At 35.3% G+C, this 27,090-nt stretch overlaps 2 protein-coding genes across 3 annotated transcripts in view; both read right to left on the bottom strand.

Annotated features, from left to right (window-relative positions):
* The window catches only part of Vwc2l (von Willebrand factor C domain containing 2 like), a 159,420-nt gene extending 143,300 nt beyond the window's left edge, over window positions 1–16,120 (bottom strand). The window contains exons 1-2 of the mRNA XM_013157325.3: window positions 14,995–16,120; window positions 12,279–12,748 (exon numbers count right to left, since the gene is read on the bottom strand). Coding sequence (XP_013012779.2) covers window positions 12,279–12,668 — 390 coding nt within the window. The 5' untranslated portion in view covers window positions 12,669–12,748; window positions 14,995–16,120. The remainder of the gene's footprint in view (window positions 1–12,278; window positions 12,749–14,994) is intronic.
* A 138-nt stretch (window positions 16,121–16,258) lies between these two features.
* Spag16 (sperm associated antigen 16) overlaps window positions 16,259–27,090 on the bottom strand; it is a 997,476-nt gene continuing 986,644 nt past the window's right edge. For both annotated transcript variants that reach the window (XM_063237454.1, XM_063237455.1), the window contains one exon: window positions 16,259–16,614. In XM_063237454.1, the coding sequence (XP_063093524.1) occupies window positions 16,439–16,614 (176 nt within the window). In that variant the 3' untranslated portion in view covers window positions 16,259–16,438. The remainder of the gene's footprint in view (window positions 16,615–27,090) is intronic.

The following is a 27,090-nucleotide window of genomic DNA, read 5'->3' as shown; positions in this document are numbered from 1 at the left end:
TCATTGCATTACATTTCTGTAAAAAAAAAAAAAAAAACAGGGACCAAAAGATGAAATGGACATGTATTCAACATCTGTTCAGTGGAATATAAGAAATACACATTTCAAACAAAACCAAACTGTTTGTTCCAAGTCACTTACATAAAATGCTTAGTGAACTGACTAAAGCTGGTGAGGTGTAATGGGAGCAGCTGTAGTGACAATAACAAAAGCATAAACTACTCTGAGTGTCATTTATAAAACAGGGATAAAATATCTTAGAGCTAAACAATGAGTGAACGTATTTACAAAATATATTCTTAAATGCTCTAGTGTGGTTTATGTTGTCTCAAGTGCAGTTCTGGTTCTGTTATTGTCCTGATCCCCACACCTGGATGCTCTCCACTCTGTCTGGGCTTTGATTTTAGCTTTCACACTGGCCTTGATGGTATGATCTGGCTCTCAGCTCCTTCCCTGATCTTTTCTGACTTTCTGTACCTTGCACTGTGGACATTTTTCTGCAGTCAAGCTTTTCATTTGCCAACTTTCCCATTTTGTCTAAAATGCTTCCAGGGCATTACAATCCCCTTTTTTGATATTACTCTTATTTATTCCTTTACACCAGTACCTAGAACAATCAGCATAAGCTACTTGCCATCAGAGAGATGTGTTCCCTGTGTTTTTTTGTGGCAGACTAGAAACACCTAGAATGTTAACTTGACAACTTTTATATTTTGGTACATGATATGAGACTCACCACTTATCTACTTTGCGATATTTAACTGAATCAAACTGTAAGTTGTGAACATTAATTCAGAAATGTAATGAAGGCCTGAATACTAAAGTAATCAGGCTGTATAAATAATTTCACTTGTCAATATGACACTAAATATATGTTATAGTGCATTACATTGCATGTAAATTTTAAATTGTTATGCAAAAAAGTTGGAATTTTATGATCTCTTACCTATTTCATCTGAAAATTTTAAGTAAGTTTTTTGACTATAAAACAGTACAAAGAGCAAAGCTGTAGCTTTCTGAGTCAGTCCTGCAAAGCAATATGTTTATAATGACCATCATTAAATACTTAACACATTTAAGATAGCAAATCTGCAGGCTTTCTTAAATTTAGATGTGAGAAAAGAATTCTGAGACCTCTGCAAGTGAAATAGGATCTACTATCTACCAGTGTCTAAAATAATTTGTAACCTTCAAGAGTATGGAAGAAGGATTTGGTGTCAGCTCAACTGAAGGAAAAATAGAGGAAGAATAACTTGAGTCTAAATCAAAAAGATCAGTGTACTTTTTTAAAAAAAAACCAGGTCCACACGGGAAATAGTTTAGATTTTATGGATCATATGGTATTTGGAACACCATGAAAGCAACTTTAGACAGTACTTGAGTGAACGAGCATAACTGATTTCTAATAAAACTTTAGTTACAAAAGAGATTGTGAATTGAATTTGGTGGATGAATGTAGTGTGTTAAGCTCTGTCTTATAATAGGGTGATACACAGCTGGTATCGTTCCTATTACTATTTTGAAAAGGCCATTTTTCTACTAACTTACTTGATATAACACAAATTAATCAGTGCTATAAGGAGCCACATAAATACAATTTTGGAAACATCAACTAAGCAAGACAATAAAAGATAAACTGAGGCAATAGTTATCCATAACTGCTCGTAAGAGTCAAACAAAGTGTTTAGACTACCTTGAATCATTAGCAAGACATTTCTTAAACTCTGTTTCATGACCTTGGATAACCTTTAAGATGTTAGTAGATATTCTGATAAAATCTTCCACAGTTGTATAAATTTGTAACATCCTAGATTAGATACAAGTTGGTAGTAATAGCAGGAAAAATGTCAGGTGTCCTTCACAAATCACTCGCTGCATGGCAGATCTCTTCCGTTACGATTTCTATTTGGTGGCACTGTGCATTGAGACAGAATGAAAGTGATGCTATGTGCCCAGGTCACATGGCTGGCAAGTGGCAGAGCTGCTTTAAAATCCAATTTTCACCCCACAGCTCAGTTCTTAGCTATTGAACTACACATATTGACTCTCAAAAAAAATCTTCTAAGTATGTTCAAGTGATCTCAGTATTCTGATGTGTACTATACGTTTTCAAGAGAGGCTCAAAAGGCATCATTTTCCAAACTGTGAAAATAAATCAGAAATCCTTACTAAGAATCTCACTGGATGGCAGTGTTCCTAGCCTGGGAAAGCCTATATTAATTACGGCAGTGATTCCCAAATCTAGCTGACCAGCATACTTTTGGAAACTTCAGTATATTATACTGTACCAATAATTTCTGTAAATTCATCAGAAAGAAATGTTTGTGCTTTCATTGTTAGATTATTTTTTTCATGTCTAATCTTGTAATCTGAACAACTGCTTCTAAGGTAACAATATGCAATATATTAACTATTGTTACTTTCCTATTATTTTTAAATTCTGTATCATTTCTACGCTTTTTGTTTTGTTTCTAAAATTACAAAATTTAAATGAAATGAAAGCAGGAGAGGTCAAGGAGTGGGGTTTTTACAGCACTTCTTCCTCAGGTGGGAGAGATTAGCAGCCAGGGTGGGAGTAGTCCTTTGTTCCCATACCATTCGGCTAGAGATTTTACACACTCCATCCATAGTGCACTCTATTCCTGCCATCTAGTGAGAGGAGTTTGCTGAATGAAAACACATGGGCTACAATTCTTAAAAAGATCACCAAAATACATGAGTAAGAATGGCTAATTTAGTATGTTACTTCAAGTATAAAATAACCTCAGTGAAAATAAATTGCATGTAATGTAATTTTTAAAATTTTATTTTGATTGATATTGATTGGTTTAATTGTAGAAGTTTTCATGTTTAGACAATAGACCCCTCTTATATTAGAGCCATTGAAAATTTAGGCTTATTTAACAAGTTGTATTCAATCTGTTCCAAAGATTAATTTTAGATATGCCAATATTTTATTGTTCTTATTTGCTCATAACTCTGGGTTGATATCGTAATTTGTCATAATATTACATTTTTATTGACAATTGGCTGAAATAAATCTTTGCATCCAGCATGTTTATTAGAAAGGAAGATGCAAATCAGCTTGAATTTTCTTGTTACACCTGAAGGTCCTAAAGTATAGAAAAAGAAGACCACAGGAAAATAATGTATTAATGATGTTTTTGCAAATAATGTACTGTGTCATAGTGATATTATTGCTAAGTTCCTATTGGTCTTCGCTTTATTGTCTCTAAAAGAAATGACTTAGCATGAAGTTATTTCAAAGTTATTTTACAGATCTAAATTTCTGTAGTCATCTCTGAAATGCAGGAAGGACTTAGAATAAACCTTACCTTTATTCCACAAAGCTTGCCTTCTATAAACAGAATTTATGTATTCTCACAAATGAGAGATACAATCTCAAGCTAAGAAGTAACAATGGAAATGAAATATCAATATTAAAACAAAAATCTTAACTAAGTCATGTTTCATTAAAAATACTTTGTGTGGTCATAACCACTACTTATCAATTAAGAAGTAAAACTATAATTTATAATTTATCCTATTACTTATTCTTTGTTAAAAATACATGATAACATTATTGTTTCATTTCTGTACAAGCAAATATTAAGAATAGATTGAATTTTATTGTTGGCCACATGACATAATATGGGTAAAATTTAGAGTTGTGTTCACTACACCTTTACAACATTTAGACCAGTGTTTCCTAACACTCACTTCAGAACCGTGCTGCATAGCAGGTGGTGAGGGGCAGTTGAGATATGAAAGGTTTTTTTACCCTCTGGCTCCTATCAGGTTAGTGGCGGTCTTAGATGCTCAGAGGAGCTTCAACCCTCCTGTGCACTGTACATGCAAGGGCTGCAGTTTCTTGTGAGAATCTAATGTTTGATGATCTAAGATGGAGCTGAGGCAGTGATGTTAGTGCTGAGATGAGTCTATATATGCAGATTAACATTTTAGCAGAGAGACCTGCCTGTGCAGAGACCATAATAAAGCAATTGCTTGAAGGCTCATAGCAATACCTAACAATGACGAGCAAATGCCAAGCTGCATCTGATGCCAGGCCAAGTGAAAGCATGGAGTATAATGGAAATAAAATCACACTTCAGTTTCTACTGTTTCCCCTTCCCTCCATGGGACTGTCTAGTTGCAGAGTAACAAGCTTAAGGCTCCCACTGATTCTGCATTATGATGAGTTATATAATTATTTCATTACGTATTACACTGTAACAGCCATAGCAAATAATGCACACGATAAGTATAATGTACTTGAATAATCCTGAAACCACCTACCCAGCCCCAGTCTGTGGAGAAACTGTCATCTAGGAAACCAGTCCCTAGTGCCAAAGAGAGCAAGGACTATTGCCTTAGATAATTTTATGCAGCTATAAAACAAGATCACCAGAACACTTTTTAAGGACAAGAATGTCTTTTTTTTGAGTATTTTATTTACCTTCCATGATGTCATTAAATCCTTGGAAAGATAGCTTTCTTGTGATGTGCTATACAATAGACTAGGAGCAAGAAAATCAACAATAGAAGTGTGTTAGTCTGAAATTACTGATGTTAATCAGTGGTGATGATAAAAGTCCAAATACAGACTCTAAAATAGGCTAGTTTCCAGTTAATAACAGTTATTGTTCGAGAAAGAAAACCCATTGATCACGTCAAATGTCTGCTTAGTTATTTGTCGCAAGCCCTTCTGTAAAAGCTTGGCAAAGCACAAAAGAAAAAAAAAATATACTGATAGGTTTTTCTTGTGCTGTCCTTCATAAAACACACTGCCTGGTATGTAAGTAAAGCTAAGGAAAACAAAACAAAATCAAACTATAGCCAGCATGATTAAGAAGGAAGAGAATAAAAAACTTATTTAATTTTAAAAGTTTTTTTAAAGTCAGACAAAAATGCTCCCAGTTTAACACACACAGATACATCAATACATGTGTGGAGCAATTTAAATTGTATAAAAATTAATCTACAAAGTTTGGACAAATATGTAGTTTTGAGTTATGAAATAATACATAGGGAATAAAGAAATATGCTTGTTAATATTGAAGTCGACTTTGGTGAGTAAAATATTTAAAAAGAGAAAGAAAAAATTTGTAACATGCTTCAAACCTTGTATGATCAAGAGTTAAAATTTAGAGGGCAGATTAGCAGTTCACTCTTTTTGCTTTCATCATTGCACTATCATGCATCAGAGTAGCATGGGCAACAGTGTCTGTTGTATATGAGATGCTGAGGGTGAACCTCAGGTCTGCCAGAGTCACTAGCAGTGACAAGGTCTGAGGCAGTGACCAGCAGGCACAAGCTCTGCAAATCTTACACATAGCTGCAAATCAAACACCAATTTCCCCATGGACACGGAGGACAGAAGCCCCGCCACAAATCTCCATAGTCATACTTATCAGACAGTTATCACCATTAATAGCAGCATCTTCTAGTAAGGACAGCAATAAATATCAATGGTTGAGTATGAAAAACTGCTGTTACATCCTACTAACCAAATGGCTAGCTGTCCCTTAATTCTCTTAGCATGCAAAGCAATAGATTGTGGGATGATCTGGGAAGCCATTTTCCCTTATAATTTTATTTCCTGGATTGAGAAAGTCTTGAAAATGAAAAGGACCACTCTCAATTATCAGTGAAGCTTTTGGACAGATAAATTATCTTGAGCGTCTTATTCCTTTCCCATATTTGGCATACTTTTATGAAATTTTTAAAAAGTATCAGGTAACAGAAAGGGTTTAATAAACTTCATAAAGTTGTATCAATAAAATTGATTTATAATCTCTGACACTGGTTGTTGGTCAGAGATTATGCAAATGAAGTAAGGGTTCCCTGGTTATTCACAAAGAGGAAAACCTCCCCTGAGAACACCTACTTCTACCCTGTGCATTCCTCATGGGGGTGCAGGAGGCTGAGTCCTAGATGAATGGTATTATGAGTTAAGCTTTGCTATTTTGCAATAATTAGAAAGGAGAAGACACTTGTTAGGTCACTCAAAAGCTATTTCCACGTTCAAAATCCCAGTGTGCTCTGCAAATAGAAACTGTTTTGCAGAAAAGCTACTCGAATAAATAATCTCAGTCTCTCCAACAAAAACCTTCAGCTATCTTGCATGAAATCACGATGACATATAGGACTTTATTTGGATATCATTTTAAAAATTTACTTGATAACTACTACCTACTTGATGAGGATTTGTAAATACTCTCTTTGAAAAAAATTTAAAATCTCACTCATATTCTTCAAACCCATTCATTTCTCCATCTCTAGAATAAATACAACTTTATGCTTCTGCAAAGATGTTTTTGATATTTCTTCAGCTCATATAAATATCTTACTTGGTTTCTGTGTCTTTCATAGATACGGATACAATGGCAGGTGAGGGGTAAACAGTGTGTAGTGAATTGTGTTATGCCAAGTGTTAGCTAATGGTCTTCTCTACTGAGATTTTTCCTTTTGCCTTCATTTTTTCTTGTTCTTCACAAATTTAGTCTTCATCTCTTCAAACATGTTGCCCTCTATTCCTTCTCCATGTTACAAAACAACTGGACAAAAATCCCTCAAAACTAAATTTTAACATTCTGTGTAAACAGTTCTATGGATTTAATGCTATAATGCTGATATTGATGATAGCAGTGCAGATTAATGACAAAATTGGGAAGCCTGTCCCCCTCTGAATGCACCCATTAAAGGGTAAGTCAATTCTAAAACTGGCATGAATGTTTTATAGATTTGACCAAATAGTCTGAATGTTCAATCTTTGTCCTCTACTTTAATTTTCAAGATTTAAATGTTAAATACAATATTCAGGGCAAAAAATAGGCAGTTTAAAACATGTTTATTTTTTTTTAAAGCAACAATATACACACATGATGATCAGAGGTCTTGTCAACTCTCTTTGGCCAGTAGGTAAAAATCACAAAGGTCAATGACAGAAGAAAAGGTGCATCTTGGGAAAATCCAAATCCTGAATTAGGGACACTAGCTGGTGTTGACTGCAGGAAATCACTCCAAAATGAAATAGGCTGTGCGAAAGCTAAAATCAGATCTCTTTCAGCTGCACGTAGTATAACCTTCAGTGTATGACCTAAAACTAAATCAGTACAAGTTTCAAAGTATAAAGAAATACTCAAAAAAGCTATTTTGGCAGAGTCAGAGTTATAAAAATACTGAGCAAAGTAAGAAATTCTTTTCCTTTTGGGAAACTAAGCATGAGATAGTTGAGCTCAGAGTCAAAGCTGATAGAGTCTACATTACTAATGAGCTACATTTTTTGCAGGAAATGCTATAATAATTCATTATTTATTTCTTTAAAAAAATAGCCTCCGATGTCATATCACCCGGATACACATAAAAAAAGAAGATGAGAGAACCTGCTATACAGTGACCTTTATCTTAACACAATATTACCAGAATCCTGGAGAATTTGGTTTTCAAAAAAAGAGTAAAGAGAAAGATAGTCTCAAAGCTTGCATCAGTAGGTGGAAAACAAATCCACACAACCTTTACCAAAAAAACTCAAAACTATTCTTTCCATCAGATAATACATGTAGGTCAATTTACACTTGAATTTGCTAATCAGAAGGGATGGAAGGGTGACACATGTTTTGCAACTATTTAGGTTGAGGCAGCACAACTAAAACCCTGAGTGTCATTGCAGTTTTGGGTGGGAGCTGCATCCTGGATTGGTCTTGGCTGGGGAGGGGCTGGAAGAGAGAGCTGAGGGCAGTCAAGGGCTGGGGATTCGTGCTCCAGCAGACAGCAGTGTGTGCCCTGTTCAGCTGCCTAAGGAGCACTCTTTAACTGAAATTTGAGTGACTGTTACATAAACAGAAACTAAGGCATTTCAAAGGAACTTTAACTACCTGATTTTTCTATGTGTCCAATTATAATCTGACCCGTTATGCCAATGATCAGAAAATACACTGAATGCCTATTTGTGGCTCACAGTGTGCTGGAGGATGGAAATAGAGGAGGAAAAAACACACTGTCCTTCATCTCAAAGGGCTCACTCTGATGGAAGAAAGGGGTGGTTTCTAGTGGAAGCCCAAACTGGCTTTACATTGTATGTATGATGACAGTGCAGAAGCCCGAGTGGGGTGAAGCCCTTAGATTTCTCTGCAAGGCTGCCTGAGTTGGAAGCCTACCTTTCCTACTTCCTGTCTGTATGGATATTGGGAAGTTATACTCTGAAAATTTTTCTCTTATCTGTAAAGCAGTACTAATAAAGTATCAATCTCACAGTGTTATTATGAAACGCTTGTGTAATAATGCACCTAAAGTTTTTAACAGTGACTGGCTATAATTACTTCTCTTGCTCTATAGGGGGGTTCATTGTTTACACACAGAAGAGGGGCTCAGTCTAGAAGGTTGGGGTGAGGTGTAGTGGAGAGGAAATTGAAATGGAGTCTTGTAGTGTAGGAGGAGTTACGCAGATGAGCAATGTTAAAAAGTGTCCACCTCCTGAGAAGGTGTTTACAAACACACAGGAAAGGGAAGTCATGGAGAGTCCTTTGGAAAGGACATTGAGTGGACTCTAGATCATGTTTAGAAATTTATCTTTTATCTTGAAAGCCATCTTGAAAGTCTCCATCTTCATGCCTGTGGGTCATTTCAACCTATGCTTTAAAAAAAAATCCCCTTATTCAGTTTTGGTCATCTCTTTTTAATTCTTGGATGCACAACTACCTTTGAAAAAAATCCTACTTAGCTAAATCATCTCCATATGCACCCACTAGCATTTTACTCCCTGTTATTATGCAAGAAGTAAAATACATTAAATATGATATTAAATATTCAGCGCAGTAGTCTAGTTTTTCCCATCCATGCCCATTCAAAGGCATCCGAGTTTACCTCAGGGTCGGGGCAGCCTCTCAGTGAGGCCCGTGTTTGCCACGTTAGACCCCTCTATCCTTCACAGGCTTCATCCATCCTCATTTCTGATTTGGCTCCAGCAGTTTCCTCTTTGGAACCTTATTATTTATTTATTTACTATTTATTATTATAATTACTAGTAGTATTGTTTTTTTGAGATGAGGTGTCAAGGTGTAGTCCAGGTTGCCTTTGAACTCCTACCGGGTTGAAATTCTCCTGCCTCAGCCTCCCAAGTGTTAGGATTACCAGCATGGGCCACCACACCCAACCTCTTGGGATTTTAATCTCCTCAGGTTAAATTTAATTACTTCTTAAAGAACAGTCTTAACTATGACCATCAAAATGACAAAAGTTCGCTTGGAAGCTTCATACCATGTTCATAAGCTTGTGATGCTGCAATCCCTCGGGAATTTTATTAGGACTTTGTAGTCCTTACATAATTTTTTGTTGCTTTTTTGAGACAAGTTCTCTCTTTGTAGTTCAGGTTGGATTTGAACTCACTGTAATCCTCCTGCTTGAGCCCAAGTGCTATGATTACACACATGCACCATCATGCCCTGCTAGTTATTTACTTAATTTTTGACCATTTTTTCTCTTACTCTCTCTACATCAATCATGCCTGCCTTGTGAAATGATTCTCAAGATATCCTACTTTCTATTGTAATCATCTACAGTATCTTGTGTAATAAACAGTCCAATAAATGCTTATGGATAAATGTACATAAAGAATATCTCACATTACAACCTTTTCAAAAACATACCAAGACTTTTGTATGGGAGTTCCACAGCTTTTTAAAGATTAGTTACTTTTTCATTGCAAACTGAGGAGCAAGAGAACCAACATCACAGCTAATATTTATTTAGAGTCACATAGTTCATATGGACAAGTAAATCATTTTTAAAATACTAGAATTACTTCACTTGAAAGGCTTTTAAATTGAGCTTCCATCATCAAATAGAGGTAGCCAAGGATATAGCTCAGCAGCACACATGCCTGCCTGGCAAACTCAAGCTCCTAAGTTTGATTCCTGGTACCAAATAAATAAGTAAAATATATCAGACACTATAGAAGAATTTAGAACATACTTCTAGAATATAACAGTTTAGAAGAGTGTTATCATTTATTCAATATGTGTAAGCCATCTTAATGTTACTCACCTCACATAAATTACATTTTATTATATATTTTTAATGCCGTATCCCAAGAAAAGTGAATATTATTATGGGCTAATTCATAGGCATAACTACTATGGCTCCATCCAAAAACCTGACATCTCAGCAATGAATTCAGGATTAGAATCCAAATGAATCTGATCTTACAGCCAAACTGCTTTGAAAAGTTGAACAAATTTTCTTAGTAGAAAAAGTAACATTTAGAAATGTGTTAAAAACTGGATGGTTTTTGACAAGTGATTTAAACTTTCTTGTCTCTATTGCTTCATTTTTGCAAGTTTTTTCTATTAACCACTAATGTGCTTTATAACTAAATCTTCTTCAAAGTGGTATTTATATTTTTTCTAATCTCTCATGTTTAAAAGTCTCATGCGACAGAATCAGGTGGAAAATATGCACACATTGATGGATTAAATGTTAGGGATGGATCATTAGGGTTAGATTATAGTAGGCATAAGATTAATAGGGAACCAGAAATTATCAACTTTTCATTCACATATCTTTATAGTACTTGACACGGTAATGTAGTCCTTGTCATTGTAATGAATTAAATCTAATAACTAGAAGGAAAACTATAGCATTTCTAAGTGTTAAGTTAACCTAGTTCACATAGTCAGAAAATTTCTTTATTAAATACTGATTACTAAGTAATATAAACCTCAGTATTTCTATAATACCTTTCTTTCATTCTATTCTGTTTATATTAGGCGTGTTAGAAAAGAGTGACACAAACTCTAGATGGGGTTCTACAAATCATGATGTGTTGTGTACCTGTATTTATTTTCATTAACCAGAAGGTAAAATGAAAATAAGTACAGATACTCAACAAAGTAAAAGGAGTTAATATTAAAGTCTATCAAATATTTTAGATATCATAAGGCTATTAGTAAAAACAGAATAGTATCCTCTTACCTACTACATGGTAGCAATAATGTTAATGGTATTTGCCTCTCTAGTTCTTTAATTCTTAATACTGTGTGTCAGAATTTTATAGTACATGAAAGGTTGAAGTCTAGAATAACATTTACACCCAACAAAGTTGATGTAGTAAAATACAGTTCAAATTCCCCGTATATTCAAAGGGATGCACTTAAAATGAAGAGATATTCCTGGGTAAGCCAGAACTGGGTTGAACCCATAGCCAGAATGAGTTGAATGCAATAAAGTTCTAGTACACAGAGAACTAATGATGACCAGGGAAAACCTTTTGTTTTTCATCTCTAGACATCTGGCACTATTTGCTTCTTGTGGAAAGAAATATTGAATCATTATTAATCACTGACATTCTTCTCTCAAACATGAAAATCACACCAAAAATTAGCTACATTTTCCTTTTATTTATATGGTCCTGAGCACCTTGTCACAGAACTTGGGTCAGATGAAATGAAAACCTCCTCTATGGAGCCATCAGCCTGACAAATTCTCCTAGGTCCTCACTGCCATCTTAATTAAAGAGGGTATTCTGATGTATCAATTCATGCCCTTAGGATTCATATCTGGCTTGTAGGTCATTCTAAATTAAAACTAGCCATTAGAGAAAAGAGAATCCAAGAACAGATAAAATGAATTCCAAGCTACTTGAAAATAAAAAACAACAACAATAATAATAATGCCCTAAAGAATATCACATCAGTTGTAAAAAAAAAATTAGCCTCTTTTAAGAGAATTTGATAAAACTTTAGTTCTTTTTAGGATGGCTAAGTATACAACCAGGTGGGCAGAGTAGAGTGGACACACTACTCTAAAAGTAGGCCCAATCCTTCCTCTTACTGTGAAGATCACAGTTCAGGACTGTGTCTCTCTAGTACTTACATTTCTACACACTAAACAAATACTGCAAAACTGTAGTTAAATGGATCCAAAAGTAGCCCAACAGCCACAAACAGCAAAAATGACAAAGCTTGAAAGTACTTTCACAGGCATATAACCTACCAGCAAAAATATTCTCCACTACAAATGTTTTATAGTATCACATAAGAAATGTTTAGGAGTAAAAAAAGATTAAAGACATTAAGAATGTCCAAAATATTTCTAAAGGAAAAAAAAGTTATTGTGAAACTCTAACAAACCAATTGGCCATTTATTAAGCATGGTACTACTTATACTAATGTGAATCATACTGCAAATTGAAATGTTAAAACATTCCAACTTTAACATAGCAATACTAAGCATGTGATATGAAAACTTAATACTCAATAAATATGGAGGGTAGCTCATACCTTAAATTCCTCCAAGATTTTGTAATTTTTCCCATGATATTCACAAAAGTTTTTCACTTCTTTGCACTCAGGGCAGCATCCATTGTGTTCCACTTTAGTACACTTTGGGTGAATTTTGGGGCAATCTGGCTGGTCACAAACAGGTCCGTCTAGAGCACAGACACAGGGACAGTTGGAATGCCCAGGGAAAAACCGTTCTCCCAGCTTGTATACGAAGCCGCTGTCATCCACACACCCTTTCCCTCGATAGTCATCAAAGATCAGATTGTCATTACTGGAGGTCTGGTCACCTTCATCAGCAGGATAGTCTTCATGACTGATGGCAGCGGAGGAGACCAATCCAGGGATGACGAATAGGAGTATGCAAGCTTCATGAATATGAAGAGCCATCCCCCTCCTCCAAGGCTTCTGGGTGTGCTCCTAATATTAAATATATTCAGCTCCTTCCATGGGAATACAAGAAGGGTAGGCTGAAAACAAATATTTAAAGAAATAATTTGACGTATACAAAGAGAATAGAGATTCACTGAAACCCAATATGTTAAATTATTTGGGTTCAATTTGGAAGCTACTAAGACAATAAAAAGACTAAATTCATGCTTCTTTGTGAAATTTGGAGAATGCATTCTTGGAAGTATATACATTAAAATTTGTCCACTGTGGAATAGTTTTTCATACAAACCTCCAGCTTTATATTTTGAATCTGAAACATTTGACTCTGTCTAAATTCTGAGAAGTGATTTTACTGAGTCTAAAAAGGTGATTATAAATAGTTACTGACAGTTCATTAATATTTTTCTTTAAAGCAGAATAGTGAGTGATGACTATGTTATTATTATTTGTATCAAAACTCAAGAGATCTGTGAAAAATCAATTCTAAAAGAAAAGGAATAAGTCAACACTGCAACATAAGTTCTAATTGAGAGTACCAGTATAAATCTTTCTTACTTGTTTATGCCTATGACTGGAGAAATGCAATGGCCTTAACATGAATGACTTGTTTCTGTCAACAAGGATCTAGAGTTTGGAGCATAACAAATAATAAAGCATTTAGATATTCCACCACAAAGAAGAGAAGCAAGATTTAAATAAAAAGGAATGCAAAATTTTAAAAGGGTTTATCAAAAAATATTAATTTTGCTTGTTGCCCACATCTTTGTTTTACTCAAGAGGTAAGCTCCTAGTGGGCAGGAAAAATGTATCTGTGAATTTTTTGTAGCAAATTTAATCTAGTATTCACAGATTGTTTATTTGAACTAATTACTTCCAAATAAGATCAATACCATTCACACAGTTTAGGTGAAATGACTCTTTTGATATGCCAACAATATCATATTTATTTAGGTAATTTGTGAAAAGGTATCACACAAAACTTTATGAAAGTTCTCTCAAACAGTGATAAACCATTGCCATTCATAGAAAACATGCCTTAGTAGTTGGGTTACATTCATTCCTATAACTCCACATGTTATCAGTACTCAGTATGAAGTGTTAGTAGTGGGCTCCTACTTAAACATTTAGACTAAGCCACACAAAGGTTCAGGAGAAACTGTGACTTCAGAGAGTAGTAGATAAGAAAAAGTGTTGCAAATTATTTCATTTCTTTGTTTAAATGTATCAGCATCATACTAAAATCACTAAAATTGTATATAGGATATTTTCTGATATGTCAGTCTATTCATTGCTTATTTTCAGAATATATTGAGAGCCATGATAAACTATCCTAGTTTAGTCTAACATACAGAGATGATCACTTTAAGGGTGAAGGTGCCATTAGAAAACTTCATAAACTATTACATTATATTTGTATTTTAAGTTGGGTATGCTAGTTCCTGTAATAGTAAAATGGATGGTACTATATTCACGTCTTCTTTTCAGAGAGAAATTTGGTGTTAGAATTCCTCTATCATTCCCTATTATTAGAATTCATTTTGAGTAGGTAATGATAAAGGAGATGGATTTCTCCTAAAATATGTCAAAAATGAGTCATGATAGAACAAGAAAATGCAAACCTATAATTCTACTTGAGAAGCTGGAAGCTCCCTTTGACAAAGCATTTTTCCCCCTAAATTACTACAGAGGCCACAAACATGATAGTGGCTTCTGAACAAACAAATATATTTTATTAATACAGTATGCATTCTCACCCCTCTCACATATTTGGAAAGTTTATCGTGGAACAAAAGGAAGCTACTGTACCTCCTCATTGTATTCAGGTAAATCTCTCAATGCATGCAAGATAAGCCATATAAAATACACATATGATTCTGCTTCAGAGGACACAGACAGAAAACGATCTCTTTGTAAGCCACAGGTAGGCATTAACATGCAGGTTATGATAAAGGTAAACTTAAAGGTAAAAACAAGGGTGTGATACCCACTTTATGTAAACACCCAAAGTGCTTTTATTATACAAAATACAGTTTAAAGTTCATGTGAAGAAAACAAGAATTTCTTTCTAATATAATAAAGTTCTCAGGGTATTTTTAATACAGCTTTCTTCATGACTGTGCTGCTGGACTGCAATTTAAGACACAGTTTAAGAAAATAAATAGTAATAAAATAATATGTTACATGAAGATTTTAACACTACTGAACTGAAGCTCACTTTCCAGCTAAACTTTCCCCCCTCCCCACATTACTACATATGATTTAAAATGACTGCATCTATTTCTTTGAGAAAATGAACATAACTCATATCAGAAGATGGACTTACCTAGTCACTCTGGAGGTTAATGATGGTGGTAGTGGGGGGGTCACAGACCAAGATGAACTAAAAGGTCAGGTATGTTTTATAAAAGCAGTTCTTCCTTAATCAACCAAAGAATACATTTTCAGGCTTGAATTAAAGGCAATCCATTCTCTCTACTTCCCATTTCAAAACACAGTCAAGAAGCAGTCTCCCACCCTTCCAGAGAGAAACACAGCAGACACACATAAGAAATATGCTTCGGACCTGTCTTCAGCATTCAATGCAAGAAGCAATTCTGGTCCTGTAGAAATCCAGATCCCAGTAGCAGAATCATGTTGAACTTATTTTTAGAATTTTCTTAGATCCTTCTATGAAATTTCCTGGCTGATTACACCTCCTCCCCACATGAGTTCACTTACACGGTGTTTGCTACGGCAGCAGAGGTGATTTGGCCAGGATCAGAGGATCACAACAGCAACAGCACACAGTAGCCTAAATCCCGCTCCGCTGGCAGCACCATCAGCATCTCGCATACCAGAAAATGCGAACTGTGGAGATGAAGGAGAGGAGCAACTTTAGCTGGGATTCTGCATCACTGAGAGCAGTTTGGAGACTGCTGATGCGGAGCTCATTCTGCCGGCAGCCGGGAATTCCTCAGCACCACGGACAGCGCCAACAACTGGCTTGTGAGCCCAGCCTGGTCGAAATCCCCTCTCTGCTTCTTTAGACCAGGCTAGAGTGTTCTCCAGACAGTCCGCGCTTTACACAGCAGATGCGTGCATCAGGAGAGAAAAAGCATTCTACGCGACAGACACTTATTTGCATTGAAATTACAATCAGAAATTTTAAAAATTGTAATTATACCTAATGCATTCTTGGATGGGCTGCAGAGATGGAAGTTCCAGAAATGACTTGAATTTAGATTTAAGCCATCTGCAGTCCTTGATTATTATTGATAGATAAAGCATAATCATCGTCAAAGAACTTGTGAAGATGTATGCTCCCCGATTCTGTTTGACCCTTTGGCTGCAGAAAGTCTTTCTCTCTACTACATGATTAAACTTTGGGTCTCCTGCGGGTTGGATTTGATTCAAAGAAAAAAAAAGTAGCCGCGTTTTCCTGCAGTTTGTTCTCTAACATTAAAAAATCAATCTCCTGTAATTCATCTAGTCTGTCATTAGGCGTCATTGTAAAGCTGTTTCTTCCAAACCCCTAGCGAAGATGCTGTTTCTAAATTCATATAAAAAGGAGAGACATACAGAGAAAAAAAGACCCAAACACAAAAAGGGAAAAGTTATTTTTTTTTTATTGGTAACAGTATGAACACTGAAATGTATGCCCCAAGCATGATTTTAAAGCACTGTAAATGTTACCGACTGGCGGGTTTAACTAGTTGTTTACTGGTTTGCAACTCCAGGACATACTGAAAGGGATGCCCTCCGCAGTGGGATATGCTGGTGACGCAGAGTCAAGACCACATTCGAACCGTGCCGTCAGCGCCTCCGGAAAACAGAGTCTCTCCATCATGAGAAAACACCACCGTGTGTGCCTCGCTCTGGTGGCCCACCAAGATGTGAATCTTCCCTGATTTAAGATCTAGCAGATGAATCACCCCAGTGCCACTCGCGTGAGCTAAAACTCGACCTGAGAGAGAGAGAGAGAGAGAGAGAGAGAGAGAGAATCAAAGTTTTATTTCAAGCATTGTTTATATGTACCATAACACTGTTTGGGTTCACTTGTGATTCAACATTCTCATTTTATGTTATATGTTAGTCATTAAGTACATTAAATATGAACTAGCTCGTTCCTGTTCATATAAAGATAATCTATATCAAAATCAACACACATCATTGATTAAAATATAAAATTTTAGAATGGGAGGGTAAAGACAACTTTCTGCATCCTTTCCTTGTAGAGGTCACCAAATGGCCTTCCATTCTACCTATATTTATGATTTATAAATCATTTTGAGAATATGAAATTGAAAGAAATGAAGCAAGGAAAGTCCTTAAAATTAACATGCAAAAAGTTTCAAAGACATAATTTTTAAGATTCATCTATGAAAATAACTTTATAGGTATAAATAATGTTTAATTTATATTTTAAAATCTGTATTTTTTTTTTTTTTGTCTTTTTTCGGTACCAGGGATCGAACTCACAACTGCCTGCTTGCAAGGCAGGCGCTTATGCTACTGAGCTAAATCTCCAGCCCCTAAAACCTGTATTCTTTAAACTTGTTTATCATAGTTATAGTAATCATCATTTAAAATTCTAAAAATATGCAATTTTGCTATAAAATGGTAACACTCATGAACTCAAGTTTTCTTTGGAGTTGCAAAAATAAAATACCATCGTTTCAAAATGATGTAGGTTTTTTTTTGAAAGGGTCTCTCTCAATAGTTCACGCTGACTTTGATCTCACTATGTAGTCCAGACTCACCTCAAACTCATGGCAATGATTCTGCCTCAGTTTCCCAATACCTGGGATTATAGGCCATGTGCCATCATGCCTGACATGTCATGGGCTTTTTATCCTAACTTAAAATTCAAAATTCAACTAAATTTTTGTTGTATATGATAGCTAAATATAGTACAGGTTGTTATAATTTCCATACCCTCTATCATTTTAGTGAATCATTTCTTCAAAGAGAAAACAAATTAAAACTGCAATTTATTTCATAATCATCATCATTTCAAAAGTTCAGTGGTAAACTATCAGTAGACTTAGAGACAAAACCAATAGCATGTTCATTTAAGATCAGTACTTAGGGAAAGTAACTGTAATATTATTTTTGCTACCCATGGGGTTATTGAACCACACATAGAAGGCATATTTTTCATCCAGTGTTCAACATCTATTAAACTCTTTCAACGTACAATATATGATATTTAGTAGTCGATATGAATGATTCCATAAATTTTTTTATCACATTCTAAAGATCTGGAGAACTAACTCCATTCTGTAGGTGAAGAAAAAAAGGTTTGGGGAGACTAATAACTTGATCACAGTGACATCTTAGGCATGGAAATAGTAAAACTTTAATCATAACCACTTCAAATCCATAGCCTGGGTTTTGGCCATTGTGTTTGCCACATCTGATATAGCACTGTTATCAACGTTGTCTTCCCGGCCACCTTAGCTAAGTGATATATCATGGAAAACAGGATTTACCATTTCATAATAGGAGTTTGAGTATGGAAGTATCATAAAATCCACAGTGAAATATTTAATCACAAATTATACCCCATATCATCATGAATCTCTCCCAAAAAGAGAAAAGCGAAGCTAACCAAGATAAATATGGTCTATTTGCAAACCTTATATCTACTGGGCTTCTTCATCTAGAACAAAGCCTGACACAGCAGAGATTCCTAGGATGGATTAGAGTGTCCAGAGCAGCAGATGTGAATATTTATTATAAACCTCTTTCTGCTAAATCTGCTGACAGAGGCATTACATATGGATTTCACTTCCAGCCTCATGGTATAGGCAGTTGCTGTTTGTGACTTTCCTAAGAATCAGACAAATAACTGTTTTCTACAGTCTTTATACAATATCTGAAATCAGGTGGATTTTTTTATTGTAGTTGTTATCAAATCTAAAGAAAACCAAAGCCCATAAACAAAAACAAAATGATTTAGCTTTAAAATTTTTTTTTCTGAAGGCAAATCTGTAAAATATCATTCTTGTCAATATTTATGAAGGGTCTTGATAATTTCTGGAAGTTTTTTCAATAAAATTGAAGGACATAATAATATTGGAATCTAATGATAGGATAACAGTATGCCGCAGGTGTTTGAAAAATTTGTCTTTGCTAGAACATTTGAATCAGCAAGTATATAGTTAGGTCTTTGAGTTTACTTGAACTCATTTTCAGAAGATTGCAAGATTGCATATATAACATAACTAATTCCTAAAATACATACAAAGATAACCATATCAAACCGTAGAGCACATTATCATATCATTATATAGAATATAATATGTGATTTAAAGATTAGTTTAAATCTGGGAAAGGGGATGCTGAACTCTCTTTAGAAGATTTTCAGTTACTTACCAGAATGTGTCAAGTGATATATTAAAATGCGGTTGGTATGAAAGAGAGATGGGACACCAAAAAAAAAAAAAAAATGGTTAAACGTGATCAGGGTAGCGTCTTCACAAAGTGGAACGTTTATGGAGAGATGCATATGGGTATTTTTCTAAATGTCTTAGTGGTTGGCGATGGGAAACAAAGCACAACATAAACCTCTGAATGTAGGGTCCAAATGATAAATGTAGGAAGAATAGAAGATTTATTTATATTCAACCTTGGTCAATAGAATGAAAATATAGTAGGAACAAAATTTTACGTTTTGCCAGTAGGGTTTATATGAAACAGGTGCTAATAATGTTCAAGTTAAAAGAAATATGCCTCTTAAAGTGCAAAATGATAAAAATAGAGTATAAATTATATATTTCAACTTTAAATATTTTACTATATGTTAGAAAAATCATAATCAAAAGAAATGTCCTATGACATGAAATTCCTAAACAGCAAAGTAGGTAAAATGTTATTTAGCATAGAATCTTAATAAGAACAATTATACTAAATTATGAATGTATCCATTGTACAAATAACTTATGGATTAAAAGATATGATTAAAAACTATAGTGATCAACACTGATCAAAAATTAAAAATAGGCAAAATTGAGCTATACTATTATGTTCTCATAAAATATCCATCATATTTGACATTTATAATATAAAAATATTTATTTATTTTCAGGTTATTGAAATGTTTGAATTTTTCATAGACTGAGAGGAAAACGGTTTGTGGTAAAGATTGTAGTTGCTATTTTTAGGTATATCACTCAGCAATGAACAACAATAAGCAAGTATGACTACCTTTTTATGTATCTGAGAAACCATAATTAATACTTCTTTTTATTTACCAAGATTTTAGAAAAACTGACTACTTAAAACAATTTTTTTGTTGGCCAATACAGTTCAGTGGGGATAATATGTGTTGCTACTGCTATTTATTTTACTTTATTGGGCGAATTTGTCAGTTCCTTTTGGCTTAGAATACAGAATTAAATTTCTCCTAATCTCTACTATTAAAGGAAGTAATTGACCTCTATAAAGCAGTGGAGCCCTCAAAATGTAGTTATAAATGAATTTGTAACTTTCTTCAGACAATGTAGCTTTATGTTAATAAGAGGATTTTTAGAAAAATAGATTCAAGATATTATTAAACTAAAGTGGCCAAACAGTGGCACATGCATCTAATCTCAGCCACTCAAAAGGGTGAAACAGGAGTATCACAAGTTTTGAACTGACTCTGGACAACTCAGAGAGGGTTGCATATCAAAATTTAGGGGGAAAAGGGGGAGGACTGGGATGCTGCTCAGTATTTTCTAGGTTCAGTGCCATGCCCACCCCTGAAGTTAAACAAAACAGGGCAAGAACATGGGAATGGGAAGGGCAGTGAAATCATTTAAGATCTCTTAGTTCATGTTTTGTGCTAATATTGTTTGTACAAGGTATCATTCCTGTTTTGTACTCTGAAAAATTACTATGAAGACAACAGTACACACTGTATTACTGTAACATTCCTACTAACTGTTTTGAAACTGCTTCATTGGTTTTATCTTTTTTCTTTTTAAAATAATAAATAGATGTGTTATATAATGTTTCAACTCCTCACAATGAATGCAATCACCATGTACTTCAAACATGTACTAATAAAATTTTTTTTGCAAAATTAAAACTTTAAAAAATAAAACCTCAAATGCCCATACTAATTTAAATGTCACTGGTAGTAGAATTTCTTGAAGAAGTTTGTTCAATCTGAAGGGAATCCAGAGTATTTGAAGAAGTTTATGGAATGAGTTCACCCACAAAAATAAAGGGATAAAATCTTATCTGGATGTTGTAATAACTTCATCCAGATGTTTATTGTAGTAAACTAACATAAATAGGAAACTTCATCTTATGTTAATAAAATGTGCAAGGAAAACATTGGTACTTTTGGAAACTGAAAACATTTTGATTAATTTCAGATACATACAAGTGTGAAAAGTCAGTTTTATTTGGAAATCACATACCTAGAACAGTCCAGATTACCTTAAACTTTCCATACTTACTTGTTCCTCACCTAAACATATCCTCCTCAGGGTTAGGGGTTCCACAACTGCCTATTATTATATTATTTTTAATAGTAATAAGACAAGAGAAACAGTGCTTCACACATGATAGCATGAGGAGATACAGAATGACTTAACTTGAGTACGAAGCTCCTATGATACGAAAGGATTGAGCGCCTTGCTCTGTCATTTATGGACTAGTAGTAGCCTCCTTTAAGGAATGCCTACAACTCCATGTTTTCTAGTAGGTTCTTCACCCAACCCGATCAAGTAGATATTCTGTCTTTTTGGCAGATATAAAAAGAGACAGAGGTCAAGCTGGGATTTGAACAGAATCTTTGTTATTCAAAAGTCCTGCTTCATTTACTGACTTCAGAGTTTCTTTTATAAATTAACACTTAGATTAAGTGTGACCTTTTTGGGGCCTCTTTGTGAATGCCACTGAATTCCTTAGATAAGCGAACTCTGAAATTTAATGCTCATGTTAATCTCTTAATTATTTTATTCAGTGTTGACTTTACCACTGTGTGAATATCTGAAACTAAAGCATGCATGTTTTAGAGGTGTTATAATTCATGCTTAACCATTAATCCTTAAACACCTACATTACACATACATTGCATAAACACATACATACATACATACAATAGATATTGTACACACTAAGTGTTATACCTAAAGACTGATAACTAAAACCACCTAACTTTATGCCCCATCATGTCTCCAGCCAAATTATCTCCCTAGTTCTCCCATTTCTATTATGAATACTGTTCAAGTAAATTTGATTTTTCTTCTTCTTCTTCTTTTTTTTTTTTTTTTGTTTATACTCAACCCAAATTCCATTCTCCCTAATTTTCTGTCATCCACCTATGGGCTTCCAAATGTGACATGCAAAATATTGAAGTTTTTTTTTTTTTTTTTTTTTTTTTTTTGTTTTTTTTGTTTTTTTTTTGCTTTTTCGTTTTTATCGGTACCGGGGATCGAACTCACGACTGCCTGCTTTCAAGGCAGGTGCTTATGCCGCTGAGCTAAACCTCCAGCCCCCGAAGTTTTTATTTTTTAATTGCAAGGGCCACTGAAATTATTCGTAAATGATCTTCTTATTACCATTTAAACATTTTAAAATCTACTTATGTTGATTCCCTGGACATTTCTTCAGCTTTTTAACTTCTATACTAAAATACCATACTGCAAACCAGAACAACAACAACAAAAAAACCAAAACAGAAACAAACAAACCACTAAAGGCCATTTATATCTCTAACATTCTCAGGTTTTGTTTTGTTTGCAGTCCACCCATCTCATTTTCAAATGAAACATCTGAGCTGAAATCCTTGTACTAAGGTAAGAAGTATTGTAGTCCTTGGTTAAAAGTAGACCTTTGACTTCCATATAGATGCTGTTTTTATTAACATTTGTTGTTGTTGTTGTTGACAGTGGGTAATTCCAAGCCTTTTTAGCAAGGATCTTAAGATCCTTATACTCTCCTATAAATACACATTCACTAACTCAAGTATAGTCTTTCATAAACCCTGTTTGCTATCATTTTTTGAAAATCTTTTTCATTTTCCTACCTTTGGATTGTCGGTCATGTTATTTCACCTGGTGGAGTATTTTCCTTAACTGCCTCCCTAGCACAGCTCCCTAACAAAAGTCTATCCATTTACTAAATCCCAATTCAAAATTATTTTCTTCACTAACTGGATACAAAGCATCCCAAGGAGGAAAATCTTCCTTTTCTAAGCATTTACTGCAATCATAAAATGCCACGCAGTATGGTTAATTGTGTACTTATTTTAAGTTCTTAAGTCAGAAATGGGCTCTATGGAATATATTTTTGCACACACACACATACACACATATATGGCACAATATATTTCCATGTTTATGGCATATTTTATTAGTCATCAGGCTATAGAAGTCAGTGCTAAGGGGATAATATTAATCGTTAGCAAAACTACCATTTTTATGGCTTATATTTGGCAGCACTGTCCAAAGTCCCTTACAGGCATTGTCTTATTTTATCCCTACCACATCCTATAGGGCAGTTACCTGTCCATTACAATACACACAAGGCACTGCAGGTTTGCAGACCTGAAGTGCAGCTATCACAAAATGTAACCTGCTACAGCTGTGAGATGCTCCACAGATTTCAAAGACATACACTGAACAAAATATGTAAAATACATCATTAATAATTTTATGTTGCTTATGAGTTAAAATGATACTATTTTAGCTTAATGATATGAAATAGATTCTGATCTATATTTTAAATATGTATATTAACAGAAGGATACTAATTTCACCTTTGAAGCATGGCTACTTTAATATTTATTGAGACAGTCATTCACATTATATTTCTACCGAGCAGTTCTAGCATACACACTGCTGTATCTTGAAAAAGTGAGGTTTAGAGAGAGGGCCACATAGATATGGGTCCTGGAGTCTGGATTTGGGGTTCACAGGACTCTAGAGCTCGCGGTCTTCTCCTCTGAACCGTGGTCTCAGACCTCCGGATAAGTGTTCTTGATTGGCTCAGTATCACCTTGCCCAGGGCATCACGCTGCCCTCAGTAGGGGACAGGACTCACTGCAATCATCTTAGCGGGCAGTGCGGGGTCTCAGCAGAAGCGAAGCATGCTCCTACGACTTTCAAATTCATTTCTATTTAAGTATAAGAACTATTTCAAAAATTTCACTCTGTTGCTACTCTAGCGGGACTTTTGGATTCCAAGAATCTCATTGTCCAATTAGCTTTCTGCTATTAAGTGAAGGACATAGGGGGCCACTCTTATCCTCCAAAAGCCAGTCAGGGTGCTGAGGATTCAACAGGGGCTTTGTGAGCAGATTGGATACTGCCACATCTCTAAGTAAGCGTCTCTGTTATGATGTATGGAAAACCATCATTCATTTTTCCTCCAGGAAATGGAGCACATTGGATGACCCTTGGAAGCTTATGCTGTCAACACTGACAAACATCCCTGCAAATCTCAACCAAATTCCTTCAAATGTCAACCAAAGTTGAATACAGCGAACATGTTTACTCAATTTCTTTTCATTAATTGCTCTGAAAAACGAGAAGCCATTCATATGCTGTAAAGAGATTTCAACTTAATTTGTTTTTGCATGAAACATCCTTGAATTAGGATAACTCAAAATTAATTTGTTAGAGTAATAAAGTAAAATGTACTGGGTCTCAGTTTTCTTTTCCTTTTCCTTTTGGTGCCTAGAATCAAACTGCCGACCTTGCACTTGCCAGGTAGGCACTTGAGCTATTAAACTATACCCCCGCCCCTGAGCTTTCTATATGGCAATTGACGGTAAAAATTTCAGCAAGATGCATGAAACATTGTAACAAATCTGAATTTTAAGAAGATATTAGCTTAGCAACAGTTTTAATGGTAGCATATTCACTGGCCAAAATTGCCATTTTGTCATAGAATAATCACATAAGGAAAACGGGTAATGCTACCTATGAAGTTTACTAAATTATGTTGCCATAAGTCTAATATTTTATTAGAGGAATAATTCACAACACATTTGATGTATAAAGCATTAGGGACTGTACTACCTTATAGAACTGTGTTATTGATCAATAAAATTTCTCCAGTGAGCCCCAGATACCAGCACCGTGAGCTAAGGAAAGCGGGGACACATATACTAGCTGGGTCAGTGGTGGCAAAGCCCTTAGTAAGGCTAGGTCCACTGATCTTCAAATCCCTTTTTGTCTAGAAAATTAACTTAGACTCCATATCTTTCTCATTACTCTGTATTTGTACATTCACCACATATATTATCAAAGAGGTTACAAAATTTATCCATGTTTGAATGTATCACAGAAATACAACTTAATAGCAGTGTTATGAGCCAACAGTTGACTAAAACTATGTAATATTTTATTATTTATATAGCATTAGGATAGAGTCACTCAGGATTAGTTGGGTGTATTTTCATGACTGGAATTCTGTTATAAGAAACTGAAGCTTATTCAAAACTTTGAAGCTTATTATAAATAATAAAATCCATCATGGTAATTCTCTTTATAATAGTTTTAATAATTTCTTATGATTATTTATGCTTTAATTAAATTTTGAGCACCAAGTTCTGCCCAAGAAATAAAAATAGTCATTTTACATTTTATTCAAATTAGTCTTACACACAGACATGAAATTTGCTTATCACAAATATACATGAATGGACACTAAACTGTATGGTGTATATGAAATAACATATCAGAAAGGGGAAGACAGGCTTTGATCAATAAAGAAATGATTTTTATACACATCAGAACCAATTTGAAGCAATTCTCTCGATCAATACAGATAGGCAGAAATGCTTCTCAGCATTTATTACCTGTGGAGAGTGTTATTGATTAATTGTATTGATTTTTTGAATGCATGTGGAGAGGCATCTGTTATTTCCTTAAAAGATGCCTCAAAATGAAAAGTATCAAGAAACTGCTTAAGTTCTGAGGATTTGCATTAATGGCTCAACCTGGATCATTACTCAGAATTTTAAAAACACCATTGAAGTAGACGTGAAATGTGATTTAGTTTACTTTGTACCCCATTGCTAATCAATACAATACTTTCAGAAAAAAAAAATTACTTGAAGATTTAACTTTCCTATGTGCCAGTAACAATGTATAAACTTTTCCAGTATTTTTCATTATGTATACTTTTGCAAAGGGGCTTAACTTCTCTTATAAATAATACCACTTGAATGAAGATTATTTGATGACCAAGTATAAACACAGCCTAAAAATGAATTCTAAATTCCTCATGGTAGAAGTCACATGATAAAATGATATTAGAGAGAGTAGAGGAGGCTGCAATATTTTATTGGAGGACTTTGGCCCAGCACAGTTATTTGTTTTATGCACAACTCACACTTAGAACAAAATATTACTCACTTTGTACCAGTGAATACTGTTCAATAAAAAGGTTTTCCTAAATAAGTATCAATCAAACAAATATAGGAACTATTTTTTTTTTTTGGGGGGGTCTTTTTTTTTTTTTTTTTTTTTACATTCCCAGTCCTTTTTTATTTCTTATTTTAAAACAAGATCTCACTACATTGCTGAATTATCCAGGCTGGGCTCAAATTTATGATCCGTCTGCCTTAGCCTCTCATAGTGCTGGGACTATAGGGGCGGCCGCAATATCCTGCCTTCCTCTCTGCTCTTTAGAGGCAGGGACATAAGGCACAGAGATGAGAGGGGCGGCAGCCACGGCCACACTGCTGGTCCCTGTGAAGCCAAGGCTTGGTCCCAGTCTGCTGCTTTCAGCTCGCTGTTCCTAAAAAGCCACTCTACGCCTGGCCCAGGAAAGACCCTGGAGTCTCTTCTCTGAGTTTTGGTCAGGGGCTGTGACAAGGGAAAGGGCTGTGTTCTACCCCAGGATACTCCCTCTGTCTCTTTTCCTTTCTTGTAAGAAAAATTCCTGTGCTTTCCAGTCATCCCAGTGCTTGCCAGGAATCCTTCAGGCTCCAGACTGAGTTGCTGCCTGACAGATGAGGTCAGTTCTCACAGCCGGAATCCAGTGTCTTGTAGGAGACACACCCAGGGTTCAGGGCACAGGGCCAGCTGAGGTCTCTTCTCCAGCTCCTTCCTCTCCCCCACCACGGTACCTTCTGCTGGCTGGAGAAAGGACCGAGGGCCAGGGAAGGCATAGGGCAGTCAGTTAGTGACCGAAATGACCCAAGTTTCTGTCTGGGGCTCTGTCCCGGAGCCCAGGGCAGCTGGGGCTTCTCCTCGGGACTTGGGCACCAGTTCTTGCGGGCTCTGCCCTGCCTCACTCACACCTGTGCCCAGACAGCCCGCCCCATGTGTGCACCTGCAGGCTGCCTCCTTCTGCTGAACTCACTGTGCTGCCTTGGCTACGGGCTTGAAAGGCATCCCCCAGGGTACATTTAAGTCTCAACTCCAGGATCTAGGAATGTGACTGGATTTGGAACTGGGATCTTCACTGAAGTGAACAAGTTAAAATGAAA

This window comes from Cavia porcellus, unplaced genomic scaffold (assembly GCF_034190915.1).
Source record: "Cavia porcellus strain 051 isolate PalLab524CR breed Dunkin Hartley unplaced genomic scaffold, mCavPor4.1 scaffold_26, whole genome shotgun sequence".
In the NCBI taxonomy this organism is placed as follows: Eukaryota; Metazoa; Chordata; class Mammalia; order Rodentia; family Caviidae; genus Cavia; species Cavia porcellus.
This window is presented reverse-complemented; position numbering and strand designations above follow the sequence as displayed.